Below are 16,923 nucleotides of genomic sequence, written 5' to 3'. Positions count from 1 at the left end.
ATAAGTTGCCAAGTCCTATGTGCCTGTAATTTCACTAACACCCTTATCCTTCTAAACCGACACGCAGTAATGGTCACATTACCCGTCCTAATAATATGACGAATAACGAGCAAAATCTATTTTCACGGATTTCTACCATAATTGCCTAAGAAATTCATTATAATTTAAAGCCCGCGAGTGAAAGTAAATTCCGTCTATCCCTTTTTTAATTCTGTAAATAACCAATCGTTTCGCAATTGACTTTAGCAGAATCAATTATTAGATTAATACAAAAATATGAATGGCGATTCAATTATTCATTAAATTAGCTTTGCCTAATCATAACTTTAAAGAACAAATTTCAGGTAACGCTTTGAATACCACCAATAGCTAGAAATACTCGAGGCAACATTTTTAAATAAAATATTCTTGAAATATTGTAAAATTAAAAGTTCAATATTTGGTCGCTATTGAAAACTATTATAAAACAGAATTTAAAATTAACGTATAGGACTGGTATGACGTAGTAGACGAGCCCGTGAAAATTTATATGTATGTCCAAAGGTACACTATTATAGTAATAAAACAAACACACATTTCTTGCCAATTATATTTAGCAAATTAGATTTTTTGCAGAGAATTGTTACGTAAATTCACTTGGAAGAAACAATTAAAATTAATACTTCTTGAAAGCGTGTAAATTTAGTTAAAAGTCTACACTGGTTTTGATAAATGCACTAGGGTATACTTATATATATGCTCGTAGCGTAGTTTTGTGACTGTGAAGGTAACCTCGCCAACAAACTGCTTTCGCAGTTTGGCGAGAAATTGTGTTATGTCTTCTTGTATACCTTTTAAAATGAATAAGGTAGTTTTCACTATTTCCCACACAACAAAATTTGCAGAAACTAAAGCAGCAGCGGTGAGAACAAAAATAACACGAAACATATATTTGTAAAGGAAACGTGAAGTAACACAACATCATAGCTGTAATACCAGACACCACTGCTTGGAAATTGGCATCTTTTATAGCCGAATATTGGTCTCATTTGGCGGAGACAACTATTAGATTGGCGACGTGAACATCTGTGCGAGCCGACATTCCTTTATTACATCGAATAAAGCTGCCTGATCACAGAGCACTCTTTCGCAGTGCTACAAATTGAATTTGAAAATACAAAGTGTTCCAAACACGTGCGGCTCAGTGGTGTTTAAACTTTTGTATATCACTCGACGGTGAGACCAATATCGAATTTCAAAAAATAATCTAATCAACCACCAATAGTTAGTAAAACAAACTAAAGACGAAACGAGGTGTAAAACAACATCATATTTAAATTGGTTTCCGATTCTATGAACACCTATTCACAAACCTGAAAAGTGTTACAGACGACGAAACGTTTTATACCCGACTAAAACTCCTTTTATTGGATAATGAATTCTACAGTGTGACATTCTTTTTTGACGGCTTTATATTTCGTCATTATTTTGTGTTTACTCGTATTTTAGTGATGTACTAAATTGTTTTATATTCATTATTATTGCTTATATCATATTAACGATGATACTGTCAGTAGACATTGTAGTTTGACTTTAAAAAAAGGAGGAAGTTCTTTGTGTTTGTTTCGCAATTACTTTGACTTTTGTGAACCGATTTCGATAACCCTTTTCAATGAATATTCCACCACCATTTCAAAAAATACTCCGCCTATAAGCGTGGCAAATTAGGGAATGAATCCGGCTTATTGGACTTTTCGCCCACTCTCCGTTAACCGATTTCAATAAAACTTGACAAATAGATGTAATTGACGGTGAAATTACAGGCACATGGGACTTGCCAACTTATGTTTCAGGTGGTGGGCGCAGTGGCAGTGCCCATGATATCTTTGTGATTGAAAACTGAGTGGCACTGCAACTGTTATGGACAGGCGCACGGTTTCTCGTGCCGTCGTTTGGTATTATTTTTTTTTTAATTTTGTTTTCGTGTAACTTTTCATGTGATGGTGATTGTCAGTGGATATTTCTTAAATTATATTTTGCTATAGCTTTTCTCTCATAGTTTGTGCTAATTTTGTCTTCTTCACTCCATTCTTATACGTTCACACCGTCCACTTCAAATGGGACGCGAAACGTTAATTTAGGTGCTGTCCGAGCACGCTCTACAGTACTGTGTATTTTATATATTTCGAGCCTTTAGTCGACACCAAAAGTATCAATTAATGTAAGGGACAAACCACAATTTTTCAGGACAGCCAAAAAATAATTATATTTTTTTAAATCTGTCTATAACTTTTTACTGTCTGCTCCAATTTTGATTGTGTCTAGAGCAGTACTGTTACTGTGTGTGTAACTGAGTAGTACTGCAACAGTTATGGACAGGCGTGACGCTTACCACCAGGCCCACAAGTTATTCGTCCCGTCAGTTTGTATCACAATAAAAAAATATCCACAAACTTTTGAGGTTGGGTTTTTTCATAATACAGTTATAATTGTAAATTATAATATTGCGACATTGATAATACGAAATATACGTACCAGCGCATAAACAATTACTACGAAGCTGTAGATTACAACTTAGTACATTCGATAATAGAATATAACCTTTCAATTGCAGTCGACCCGTAAGCGACCTTGCGAGCGGTTGTATCAATCAGCTGATCCTTATACGTTTTTGAGTGAAAATCCACAGGTACTCAAACTTTCGCTATGTCTTTTTGCGGTTTATGCGGTGAAAATGTTGGTGACGGAGTACATTGCACATGTTGCAATCGGGAGCTCCACTTCCATTGTGCGGGGATAACCGAGGGAGGCTACAGGAAGCTCGGTGCTGACAGGAAGCAAACTTGGAAGTGCAACAAGTGCAAGCATTCAGGCCTAAATTCGCCGCAGCGCTCTGGTGATTCAGACATCATGGCAGAACTTAAAGCCTTAGCACTCAAATTGGCTCCATTGGACTCGCTTGCTGATGAGGTTAAAGCATTGCGTGCTGAAATATCGGATTTAAGGTCACAAATCACCCTAACAAACACCTCAGTAAAGGAGTTCAGTGACAGATTCCAGAAGGTAGAAGACCGTCTTAAGCATGTTGAAGGGGTTGGAGATCGGGTAGCCGCCATTGAAACCAATTTGAACAAATTGAATCGGGAGACTAATGATAGGGATCAATGGTCACGTATGAATAATGCTGAGATAAAAGGTGTTCCGCAGTCTCAGAATGAAAATCTATTGAACATCATTAGCTCAATGGGAACTACAATAAATTATCCCATTAATAAAGCTCAAATAAACTTCGTTGCCAGAGTTCCGAGTAAGGACAATAGACAACCTAAGCCTATAATCGTGTCATTCAATAGCCGATACGTTAAGGAGGACTTTGTAGCGGCGGCGAGAGCGAAGTCGAAAGATGTGAAACTCAGTGCCAATACCTTTGGTTTTAAGTCAAGCAACATGATTTTCATAAATGATCACCTAACACCATCTAACAAGGACTTGCTTACCAAAACGAAGAAAACGGCCAAGGAAAAGGGTTTTCTCTATGCTTGGGTGAAGCACACGAAAATATATGTGAGAAAAAACGACACGTCTCCAGCTATGCAAATAAAATCAGAGAAGGACTTGGCAAGAATTATTTGAGTATTTGTATATCATATCTCTTAAATTTAGAATTTTTTTCAACTTTATTTATTTTTTTAACTATCTACAGTTTGAGCATCATCCATATTTGCTGTGTAAACATTGTGTTCCTACTAAAACAGTGTCATATTTATTCTAAAAATGTTATGCCTACTAGCTGCTGTCTATGCGAGGTAAGTCGGTGCTTAATAAAAAGCAGCTCTAAGTTCTCAGTATTAACTTCGAAATTAGTATATCGATCGATGCCGTTTGCAATCTTTGGCAAATTGAAGCCAATGAAGTCATTAACTAATGACCCTATTGTATTCTTTGTAGTGTATTCAAATGATATATATAATGATATATATATAAATGATATGATATTTTGTGAGTTTAGTGTCACTCTGTGTTTGTACACACACAGTAAATCGTGTTGTGATTTTTTATTATACTACCGTTTTTATTTAGGTATTTTCTGCGAATCGTTATCTAATTGCTTATTTTTAGTAAGGTATCGTATGAATATATTGGCGTTATACAGATATTATTTGAACAAAAAGGTTATGCTTTAAAGATATATTACCAAAACGCCAGGGGTCTGCGTACGAAGGTCAGTGCATTCTATAGAAATGTGTGTGTAAGTAGTTATCATATTATATGTGTTTCGGAGACTTGGTTGTTGGATGGCATTTCGGATAGTGAATTGTTTGATGGTAGGTACCTTGTTTTTCGACGAGATCGTGACTATGCTGGGTTAGGTCAAACTTTGGGTGGCGGGGTTTTGGTGGCGGTGAGGAGTGACCTTGCTGTCATATGCAGACCCGAATGGAACAGTTCGGCGGAGGACGTTTGGGTAACTTTATTGATGAAACGTAAGAGGCCTGCGATTACATATAAATTGCATATCTGTACGTTATATTTATGTAAGGAGGAGGGTGGTCATTCATACAAAGAACAACTAAATAACTTTTGTAACAATCTTAGTGAGATAATTTGTAGTAGCCCATTGGATAAATTTATTGTAGTAGGTGATTTTAATTTCGGTAATGATGTGCAATGGAAAAAGTCTAATGACGAAGTAATAATGTTGCCGGTTAACTATAGTGCGACTTATTTAACAGAATTCTTTGATCTCATTGACACATGTAATTTAAGCCAGTTTAATGGTGAATATAATCATAATAATCGGGTGTTAGATTTAGTGTTCTCAAATGACATGATAAACGTAAAAAAATGTGTTAAACCTTTGGTGCCAGAGGATCCACATCACAAGTCCCTCGATATACAGGCTGAATTTGTCGAAATTCACGAATTGAAAGAGATGGGTCAGACGAAATATATTTTCACACGGGGTAATTATTCCGCAATATCATCTGAGCTCAATTATATTGACTGGGTTGACTATTTAAGTTCAGGTACTTTAGATGATGCAGTAACTTGTTTTTATAATAAACTATATGAGCTTCGCGACAAATATATACCTCAAAAACGAATTAAATCTAATACTTATCCGCCATGGTTCAGCTCCAGTCTCATAAAGGCTATTAAAGAAAAAACTAAATATCACTCCAAGTATAAAACATACGGCAACTTGTCTGACTACCAATCATTTTCTTTGCTGCGGAAACGAGTTGATGATATTGAGAAGGCCTGCTTTGATAAGTACATTCAGCGTATTGAATCATCAATTGTTGAAAACCCTAAAGCATTTTGGTCATTTGTAAAACTGAAAAGAAATAACTTAACCTTTCCTAGTATACTGCACTATAAATCCGTGAGCGCTGACACTGGTGACGATATAAGTAACTTGTTCGCAGAGTACTTTCTTTCTACTTTCTTGGCATCAGGCCATCCCTCAGGTCAGGCAGCAGACATGAACTCTGACAGCGGTCCTTGTAGTCTGGGTTCTGTTGAGATCATTCCAACCAAAGTCCTTGCTCTTTTAAAAACACTTGATATAACTAAGTCTGGTGGGCCTGATCTGATTTCTCCTCTTTTTATTGTAAAATGCGCCGAGAGCTTGACGATACCACTTTGTGTACTGTTCAAACGATCATTATCTGAGGGAATTGTCCCTAGGATTTGGAAGTCTGCTTTCATTACCCCAGTACTTAAGAAAGGTGACAAAAGTAATGTCGAGAACTATCGTCCCATATCCAAGTTGTGCCTATTTGCTAAGGTCCTTGAAAGGCTAATCCATCTGGATGTCTATGCTAGTTTGAGCAGCTCATTTAGTGATGAACAGCATGGCTTTCTCAAGCACCGCTCCACATCCTCCAACCTCATTATTGCTAATGAATTCATTGCCGATGGTATGGAAAAAGGAGCACAAGTTGACGTAGTATACACTGACTACAAAAAGTGTTTTGATAGAATAGACCATTGCATACTACTCTCCAAACTCCATGCAGCAGGCATACATGGTAACTTGTTTCGTTGGTTTGCTTCCTATATTGCCAATCGTAACCAGGCTGTTGTCTTGAGAGGTTATATGTCACAGTGGACTGAAATACCTTCTGGCGTGCCGCAGGGGTCAATTTTGGGCCCATTATTATTCACTATTTTTATAATGGATATCAGTAAATGTTTTAGACATTCCAAATCCTTACTTTTTGCGGATGACATGAAGATTCTCAAGGTAATTAGCAGTCCAATGGATGTTTATGATTTGCAACAGGATCTTTTGCGGTTTGAACGATACTGTGCTCTGAATAAGTTGGATCTTAATGTATCAAAGTGCTTTTGTATGACATTCACACGCAAAGCCAATAAAATTGAATCCAATTATATTCTCAATAGTCAAAGTTTGTCCATAGTAAACAATATCACGGATTTAGGTGTCATTCATGATAGCAAATTAAACTTTAAAGATCATATAGATCACATTGCTAGAAGAGCTTCTAGGGCCCTTGGTTTCGTGATGCGTATGTCCAGTGATTTAAAGTCTCTGAAAACAATCAAAGTTCTGTACTGCGCCTTCGTGCGCAGTCACCTCGAGTATGCGTCGCAGGTATGGAATCCGCAATATAGTGTACACATTAAACGGTTAGAGGCGATACAGAGGCGCTTTCTGCGATTTCTCGACTATAAGGCTGGGCAACACTCTCTAGGCTATGAGCACCGGTGCAAGCGGTATCATTTTCTACCTCTTATAGTGCGTCGCGAAGTGAATGACCTCTGTTTTCTATCAAGGCTTGTTAATGGTGGCATCGATTGTCCGGAATTACTGTCGAAAATAGGTCTTCGTACTAACACACTAGCTTTACGGCGGCGCCCATTGCTTCATATACCTCTTGTTCACACAAATTACAGGCACAATTCATTCATGGTGCGTGCCTGTGAAACGTTTAACAGGCATAGCATCGATCATGACTTTGATCTGTTTGTGACAAGCACAGCGACTATTAGGCGAACTATTTGTTTGGATTACTTTGGACGGCAATAATTGTAGGTATGCTCAAACTGAACTTGTGTTTTGTATGGTTCGTTTCATTCCGGTTTGTGAGGGATGTAAACAAACTAATTGTGTTAAAGTTCTGACGCCATCACTCACTACATGGAATGAGTAATACATTACATGTGTAGTTCGTGGGTTTCTATATGGTATCTCACTACAACAATATTCAGTTCAATAACAAAAACCACATAAAAACGTAATAGAAAAATCTTTGACGGAAAGTGAGGTTATAATTTGACAATAGTTTGGATAATTTATGGTCACTAGTGGTGAGCGTAAATCAATGGTAATTGAATCAAAAGATTCATTCAATTATTGAACTGATTTTAAATTTGCAAATTTTAATTCATTCAGATCTCGTTAGAGACCCTTTTGGTTATCTTTTTTGCAGACGGGTGTGTGGCGAGCTATATAATATATTGAATATGTGTAATGTTTATATACTACTAAATATATATGTGTGATATTTGTATTATGATAACTTTTGCTTATAAATGTTTGTAGGTTTAGCATTAGTATTGATTAAGTTGTAATTTAGATATTCAATTGTGAAGGTTTGTAATAGGCTTTCCGTTGTTATTGTGTGTTATATATCATTGTTTAAGCTGTAAACCTTCCTAATATAAATAAAATAAAATAAAATAAAATAACCCTCTTGTCAGTTGCAACGACATGACGTATTTGTGGTCTGGGTGCTGCAGAATCGTGAGATAATTCAGAAATGGAGATGAGGCCATAATCGCTTCAGTGCTCGCACATGTACAGACATATACACTCACAAGCTTAGAGCCAGATTTACTTGTATTTACGAGTATTCAAATATTGTGGACATTACATTTGAGAGAAATAATGGACACATGGCACTAAAGTTTAGCAAAAAAGCATCATCGCTGAGTTACAAAGAAATAAATACACTTTTTAAATAGTCGTAAGGTAAAGTGTAAAATGCAATGAAGAATAATTCAAATTCAAATTACCGTGCGCTCGGTTGGTACCATAAATCACGACAGTTATTTAAAATATCATAGATAGAATTAACAGGTTGTTTCTATATAAGCTAAACGGGTCACTTACACGGTTTTTGACATTCAAATAATATCGCACACACACACTCATAGCCCCGCACTAGGGAAACCCTAGATAGACTACCACAAATTACACCCAAACTCACGAGAGAAGTAAAAGTAGGCCATACAAATATTTCTCCCGGCACGGGAATAGAACCCGGGACCTCTGCGTGGCAGTCCATGCAGGCATGGTAACCGTTCGGTCACGGAGGCAGTTAAAAAGTTCAAATTGCATGCAGCAGCTGTATAACATTTCAGTGGTATAACTTTTTGTGTAAAAAACTTTGTGAATGGCAAATTATTAATGTCAATGAAAGTTTTATTATACAAGAGTAAAAACTAAAGTAACCCATTTCTAGTACTACGCAAGCTTTGTAGTGCTACGAGCTACGCCCCGTAGCATTCCAGTACTATATCGGATTTCTTTCAGTTTGAATTGACTTAGCCCAGCAAATGGTCTACCATGAAGTCCAGCGACAATAAGCTAAGGAATAAGTTTATACACAGGCATAATTGATAACAAAAGCAACCTAAATACCTTTCAATGTTCGTACGAAGCCAACTCACAGTGAGCTTCGAATTATGTACAAATTTTTTTTTTCTTGCATTATTAATATATTTCTTTATTAGCACTATGTAAATGCTATTATTAGTTTGCTATAGCGAACGAATATAAATAGTTACAGAACAGTCATTTATGTTAATACGTACATAATAACGCCCACACTCAGTATAGCCCCGCACTGGGTAAACCCTGTCACGGGTGCCATGGACACACACTTATACAACCACAAATTATATCTAAACTCACGACAGAAATAAATGTAGGCCATAGAAATACTTTTTCCGGCCCGGGAATCGAACCCGGGACATCTGCGTGGCAGTCCGGCATGGTAACCGTTCGGCCACGGAGGCAGTTACATTATCAATGTTACAATATTCTTGAGAATTTGACGGAAAGTAATTTTTATAAAAACAACTTAACACAAATCTAATTTTAATTTCTGTTAACAAGTTAGTTGTTAATTAACAAAACAACGTATTTACGCAGCGATGAATCGATCAGAAGTGAGAGCGTTCGCCTGTTCGAATTGAAAACCTCCTCTTTTTCAAGCCCGTTAAACTACAATGTCAAAGGACAATACGAGATTATCACTTATAAAAACAATAGTTAATAGAATAGTAAATAAAAATAAAATGGTAGTATTATTCATAAATAATATTATTATATAATATGTAGTACGGTTATTACATAATATGTCGGAGGCCTTACTTCAAACGTAATGTAACAGAATTCGGTTTATTGTTTACCGAATGTACTTGACGAGTGGATACATCGTAGCTAATATTATTACGCATTGTTTTCTAATTGTTAGACAAACGATTTACTAGACTACCTACGAAACATATTAACTACTCTCATCATGGTTTCTTTGTTTACTAATGTTACGTAATTTTTTAATGAATTGATATTAAATTTTTTTTGTGAAATTACTCAACTAGTTTGTTATAATTATTAATACAAAGATAATAGAATGCGAACACTTAGAAATATATAGATCTTTGTAATTATTTTTTAATTTAAAAAAAAATACAATTAATAGCGACATCTCTTGCCAGGGTTGGTAGCTGTAAAGGTGCCTAACTGGATGACGAAGTACTTTTATAGACTTCTCATAGATGGCGCTACGGCTAAAAAGTCGTTGAAAAATCCAAATACAAAGATTCGACAACAAGCACTTAGAGAAATTCGTGAGGTCCGCTGGTTCGTTCTGTGGCTTAGTTGACATAGCATCTGGCACGGTTTGCTAGAAGACGTCGGTTCGAATCCGACCGGGTCGAAGGAATTTTTTCTAAGTGTTCGACCTTTGTATTAATAATTATGACGTCACGTAAGTTTCAAAGGTCAAACTGGGTAAGATCGCAGAGAGAGTGGCTCTGATGTAGTTGAATCTGTTCAGTTGAATTAGTCATCTGACGTGATCCTATGACATGATGGTCGTTGGCAGTGTTGCCGTATGAGAATACTCGTAAAAAGTGAATGTAACAGTCGTCGGCTTATAAACGAGCGTGCATTAACAAGATGGGCTTTTGGTGTAAGTTGCTTGGAAAGTGAAGACGCGCGCGGCTCCATTGTCTGTGAACGTGGCGCGTGATAATCCGTTTTAATACGATCCATCTTTTGTGTTAGTGTGAAAAGTGGACAAAACAATTAATTGCAATCAACTGACGTTATTATTTCACCACCGGCTTAACGAATTAACAACGAGGAGTGGATAAGCCAACTACCAAATAATTCCTGACTAAATCAGCGACGAAGGTTTTTCCCTCGACACTATTGCTCCGACAGTGTTCTTTATTGCACCAAACGAAAGTTATATACGAGGTCTGTAAATTAAGTAATGAGACTGATTTTTTTTAAATTTTTTATTCAAAAAGAATTACAATTGTATATTGTCATCTTCAAAATAACTTCCTTCTTTTTTTTTTTTTTTTTTTTTTTTTTTATGACATTAAGTAACGGGACGAACAAGTCGTGTGCCTGATGGTAAGCTACACGCCTGCCCATAACAGTTGCAGTGCCACCAAGAGCTTTAAATTACAAAGATCTTGGGGGCACTGCCACTGCGCCCGTCACCCTGAGACATAAGTTGACAAGTCTCATGTGCCTGTAATTTCACCAGCACCCTTACCCTTCACAACCGGAACACAGTAATGTGACCATTACTGCTTGGCGGCAGAAATAGGTAAGGTGGCAGTACTTCCCTGGACGAGCTCTTTCACAAGGAGCTCTACTACCTTCTGAGGCCACACAGCGCTGGAGACGTTTCTTCCACTCCTCATAGCAGTGCTGGAACTCCGATACTGGAATAACCTTCAGCTGGTCGGTTACAGACGTTTAAATTTTTTCGACTGTCCCAAAATAATTTCCCTTGAGGTGATTTTTCAACTTTGGGAAGAGAAAAAAGTCACAAGGACTCAAGTCAGTCGAATAAGGAGGCTGAGGAGCCACAGGAATGTTTTTACTGGCCAAAAACTCGTTTATTGAAATTGCTGGGTGACAAGGAGCATTATCGTGATGCAACACCCACTTGTTCTTGATGTTTGGTCTCACACGAATGACCCTTAAAACCTGGGCTCTTGACAAAACACTATCTCCGTAGGCCTGCTGAAGTTTAAGAAGAGTTTCCGTTGCACTGTGACCAAGTCTGAAGCAAAACCTGATAGCACACCGTTGCTCGAAATTGATGTCATTCATTTTTAGAACACAATAGAAAAAACTGTTTCACAAAAACAATCGCTACGCACAACCAAATGACTCGAGGGAGGTCAAACTCGTACTGAAGGTGGATCACATGTTCCTCTGCCGCCCCACCAAGCCCCGCGCTTCCAGTGTTGCCAGATCAAACGCAACGTTGCCAGTCTCATTACTTAATTTACATACCTTGTATGTACATTGTACACGAAGACAGTTAAGTACAAGACAGTTTTATTTTATTTTATTTCAATATTATTATTACTATTATTATTATTATTATATCAAGTGACGGGACGAACGAGTTGTGCGCCTGATGGTAAGCTACACGCCTGTCCATAACAGTTACAGTGCCACTCAGAGTTTTCGAACTGCGCCTGTCACCCTGACAGATAAGTTAACAAGTCCCATGTCTCTGTGATTTCACCAGCACCCTTACACTTCTATAAGGGTAATGTGAGCATTGTGTTTAAGGGTGCTGGTGAAATTACAGGCACAAGGGGTTTGTCGACTTATGTGTCAAGGCGACAGGCGCAGTGGCAGTGCCCCTCAGCTCTTTACGATTTAAAGCTCTGAGTGGTACTGCAAATGCTATGAACAGTTGTATCTTTTGTCGTCGTGCGTCTGGTGGTAAGCTACACAGCTGTCCATAACAGTGTAGTGCCACTCGGAGCTTTCCATCTAAAAGATTTGTAGGGCACTGCCGCTGCGCCCGTTACCCTGAGACATAAGTTGACACGTCTCGTGTGCCTATAATTTCACCAGCACCCTTGACTTTCAAAACCGGAGCATATTAATGCTGACATTACTGCTTGGCGGCAGAAACAGGTAAGGTGGCAGTACTTCCCTAGACGAACTCCTTTAGAAGGAGCTCTACCGCTACTAAAACTATGAAAATTATACAAACATTACAAATTAGCCTAAAAGTTAAAGCGATGTAACATAAACCCTTTTGGGTTTTACCGTACATCGTGTTATCGTTTACACTACTCTTAACTATATAATAAGTTATTTTTCTTGTACATTTATTTATCATAATTGCGACGGTAGGGTTCGCACAGTGGTGTGCGTGTGTACATTCATGAACTACTTAACTAAGAAGCTACTGAATTCTACAAAAGAACGAATTCGCATGTGTTAGTGTTCCTTATACAGGTTGAATCAATGTATTGGAGTCAATATATTCAATACGTTAACTCCATTAACGTGCTAATTTACTAAGTAATAGGACTATATATATATACGAATTATATGTACTTTGTTAATGGATAATGATAAGGGCAGATTAATAAAATTAACTCAAAGATTTTATATTATTATTATTATTTTGTTTATCTATTTTCAATGAAGTGTTGTTTAAATTTATATGTTATGTTTTTTCGCGTAAAGTCTCTTTTCAGTGAAATTTGTAATTCATTTATAAGGCTGGGAATACAATAGCTAGGCTGTTGTTTACCGTACTCATTCTTAGTTTTACACTTGACGAGCATAGCATTAGATTTTCCGCGGCTTAGCTTATCATGGGTGTACGTTTTTTGTATGTTGCTGTCGAAAAATTCTACCAGTAACATGTACTTGACTTGGCATAACTTTGCAGTGTTTAAATAATGACTGTGTATCTTTTATTCAATGCACTCTCAACTTTTTCTTGAAAGAAACAATCGACGAGGTAGCGTGGATGCGAGTAGGAAATCTCTTCCACAACTGCGCAGCACACGAGAAGAAAAAAGAGTTAAAAAGCAATGTGTATTACAACGGGGACGAACGAGCATTTTAGTGATGCAAAGACTTCTACAGCGGGTGGGAGGGGGCAGCAGCTAGATCCGGGAGCGAACGTAGGAGGAAAAGGAGGTAGGGTCGTGAAGTATATTAAAAAGTTTATGCACATCACGGCAACGGCGAATTGGGGGCTACTTTTACCGAGCGCGAAATTCGGAGACATGGGACATTATGGAGGCCGAAAATAAATCGGATAGCCAGGTTTTGTAGACCTTCCAGTTTATTCATCAGTTCTGCGTCTAAGTAACAAATGGCATAGTCGAGTATGGGGAGAAGAGTTTGTGCTAGCGTAATTTTGATATGAAATCGGAGAAAGTATTGGAGTCATTTGAGAGAGTGAAATGAGTAGTGCGTTGACATGAGAAGTTCAAAACAAAGTGCAGTCCATTACTAGCCCTAGACTTATTGTTTTGTCAGCTTATGCAGTGGGAGTTCCATCAAAGGCCAACGTAAGTGCTGAAGACCAATACCAACCTGCACCGTAGATTACTGTTACTTACAATCAAGGCTTGCGACTTAGCGGGTTAACTAAGAGACCGTAAACAAATTTTATTATCTTTACATTTTTATTAGTCTTATTTATTTATTTGAAATACGGGAAATGTTTCACATTCTTTGGTTATGCTCCTTTCATATCACCTAAATTCCTGCTATTATTAAGAACACCTGTTGTGTATTAGCTTATTCTGTCATACATACATTACTATTGTATATTCTCATTTAATTTTTTAAACAGCAATAAAAATACAGTACGGAAATTTGAGACGAATCAGCAAGGGCAGGAAAGCTAAAGTTTTTTTTTTTGCGATTTCTCGTGTTCTTACCTCATTTGGTCCTCACCGGAAACAGGTTCCAATGGCATGAAAAGAAGTTTCGTTGAAAGAAAATTACGTTTTATCGTGCTGACATTTTGACGAAATCTGTAAATACCAACCAAAATAAATTCATGGACATTTACCTAAGGATACTTTTTTTTAGTGTCCCGTAGCTACAACGATTAAGATAATTTCTTCCACCCTTTATATCGTTCATTCGATTAGAGAAACTTTATTCTGAATGACAACTTATATTAGCGAGTTCAAGATTTGTGGTAAATCAAATTGTGTTATATCAATATTCGTATTGTACTAATTAGAATTGTGTTATTAACTATTGTCAACACTGCTGTAGGAACGACGTGGGCGCTGCGGCGATTGTTAGTACCTCGTTAGCCCCCTCGCCTCGCTCTACCCCGCGCTCATTACCGTACCAGTACATACTAGAACCCTGTAGTCTGTTGTTGTGTAAATATTGAACTTTACTTCATTAGTTTCAAAAGATGATTTAGCGACATATTAAGGGCGCGCTTCAGGGAAGATAATAATGGAGTGCTGACGACGAAAATAGCGTGCGAGTAGCACAAGCGCAGAAGCCTTCAGAAATAATAACCTCAAATAGCAATAAACACCTTACACACTTAACAGTACCTTCGCCTCATAATCCCAGAATGACTAAAAATAATAGACAAAGAAAAATATATTTTTTTCCAACAATTACAAAACATTTCTTTTAAATGCCCTACCATGCTAAAGCAACACATAAAAACATAATTGTAACAAAATACATTACAAGAACCCTGGGAATTCAAAGGGAGATAGTATTTAATATGTCACGTGTACGTAGTAACAATATAAAACCTAAGTTTACTTTGCTTATTACGATCTTTGATATATTTTCAAAACAATTACATTATGCAACTGTTGGGACTTTTTTGGCAGTTTGCGTTGTTTTTGTTTTGTTTAGCTGGATCATATTACGTGTTGTGAACGACTTGACCAGATTGGTTTAATAAAGAACGCCTCGGCCTTGACCCGCGGCCTTTCCTTATCCATAATGTTTTATTTACGATTTCGAAATATCGATGAACAGTAGATTAAATCTTGGAATGACAAGCGTCGCTTGGTTACGCGTCGCCGGCATTTTAAACAAAGTAAAATTAATAAGCAGTACTAATAAGCTTAGTTAAAATTGAGGCGAGAAGTAATCCCTTTCCGCTTCCTGTTTCACTCTTTTAGAATTTTTATTTATAATTTTCCTTGTAGAACGCTGTGACACATAAAGAACGTTCCTTCCTTTTAAAGAGACTGCAACTACAAAAACAGTCGGAGTTTAGTAACGGCAGAGTTTATGAATGAGTCTGTCCAAGAAAGACTACCGATATACCGATATACCGGTTTTGAAAGGTAAGGAGGCTGGTGAAATTACAGGCAAATGGGACTTGGCAACTTATGTCTCAAAGAGACGGACGCAGTGGCGGTGCCTCTCAGGTCTTTGCGATTTAAAAATTTCAGTGGTGCTGCAATTTGCAGGACTTCCGATTTTGAAGGATAAGGGTACTGGTTAAACTACATGTTGGGACTTGTTAACTTTGCAACTGCAACGGCAACAGCAACTGTGGCCCTCAGGGCCATATTTGCAACTGGAAGCTTTGTGTGGTACTGCTGTTCTTTCTTATCTGTTCATTTATTTCTATCTTGCTCACTCGTCCGGGCTTGCTGAAAATCAGCGCCACGAAACGGTTTAAAAAAAGCCTTTTTGTGGCTAAAGCTGAGCAAGTCCCGATTGCACCAGACGCGACACGCATGACGATGAATTAGGTACCTATTTCGTTATCAATTGTTTAATTATTTTTTTTAATTATTATTATTATTGTATCATTATTTATTTTAGACCTAAAAAAAGTAATTTTTAATTGTTATTATTATTATTGTTCCTCTGTAGTTTTGTTTATATGCGTGTTACCTGTCATCATTAGCAAAATTCCCAAAAGTGCAATGTCGAAATTAAGGTTAAGCCATGTAACGTTTTAGAGAACACTCTCGCTCAATCGCTGAAGCGAACCGGTAAATTAGCATAATTCGTTTTAAGGCAAACCTGTGTAATACTTTCATTAATTAAATCTTATAAAAGGACAGGAGGAGGATTTACCTTTTAAAAACCTCCTTCCGGCGACTAGTTCCGTAATTTGCGTGTCTGTGCTTGTGTAATAAACAGTTTTCTTTCTTTCTTTCTTTCTTTACTAGTGGCAACCGTTATGGATAGTCGTGTCTTACCACCAGGTCCACGACTTTTTCATCCGATGGGACGAACGAAGAGAAAGACGAAATGTCTTGATGTCGTAAAAAGGGATCCACGGATTATATAAAGAGTACTTATTACAAGTACCGAAGGCTCAAAATGTAGTTTAATGTGTATTCGGAACGATAACCCAAATTGTTTCATGTATGGTTTGTGACGACCGTTTGTTGTTTGGTAAATAAACATTGTTTCTTAATTATATTTGTCTTTAGCAATGTAATATTATTGTTACAATATGATTTAGACAGTCACAAGTATGAAATTATGAATTGTGGAGATCTTTACTGTTTTCAGGTAGTTAGGCAAATAGGTAACGGATTCAGAGAGGCCTTGTGCTGTTTATTCTATGGAATTTGGTGCACTACTGCAGACAACGTATTCCTTAGAACCTTTTCAATTCTCGATCGCAAGAAACGCTCTTTATGTACAACAATGAAATTTCTGCGCGCTCTTCCGTCTGCACTATTCTGCTTCGGTTCAGTGTCTTGCAATGGAACCTTTGAAAGCTTAGATGCATTTTCCGATTTCCTCCTTTAATAAAACATACTTATACAGCTTACAGTTCAGATAGTGATCGCTACCTGTTTGTCAAGCGTCCTCGAGGCGATTTCAGCTTTTTTACTTTTTTATTTTATTTTCTATGAAACTTACGTTCA

At 37.3% G+C, this 16,923-nt stretch overlaps 1 protein-coding gene across 1 annotated transcript in view; it reads left to right on the top strand.

Moving 5' to 3' along the window:
- Positions 1-3,753: 3,753 nt before the first annotated feature.
- The window catches only part of LOC113225482, a 39,029-nt gene continuing 25,859 nt past the window's right edge, over positions 3,754-16,923 (top strand). Inside the window, exon 1 of the mRNA XM_026457802.1 lies at positions 3,754-3,785. Within this exon, the coding sequence (XP_026313587.1) occupies positions 3,754-3,785 (32 nt within the window). The remainder of the gene's footprint in view (positions 3,786-16,923) is intronic.

This window comes from Hyposmocoma kahamanoa, unplaced genomic scaffold (genome assembly GCF_003589595.1).
Source record: "Hyposmocoma kahamanoa isolate Upper Pololo Valley unplaced genomic scaffold, ASM358959v1 160, whole genome shotgun sequence".
Classification (NCBI taxonomy): Eukaryota; Metazoa; Arthropoda; class Insecta; order Lepidoptera; family Cosmopterigidae; genus Hyposmocoma; species Hyposmocoma kahamanoa.
Note: the sequence above shows the minus strand (reverse complement) of the source record. Positions and strands in the feature narration are given on the sequence as shown.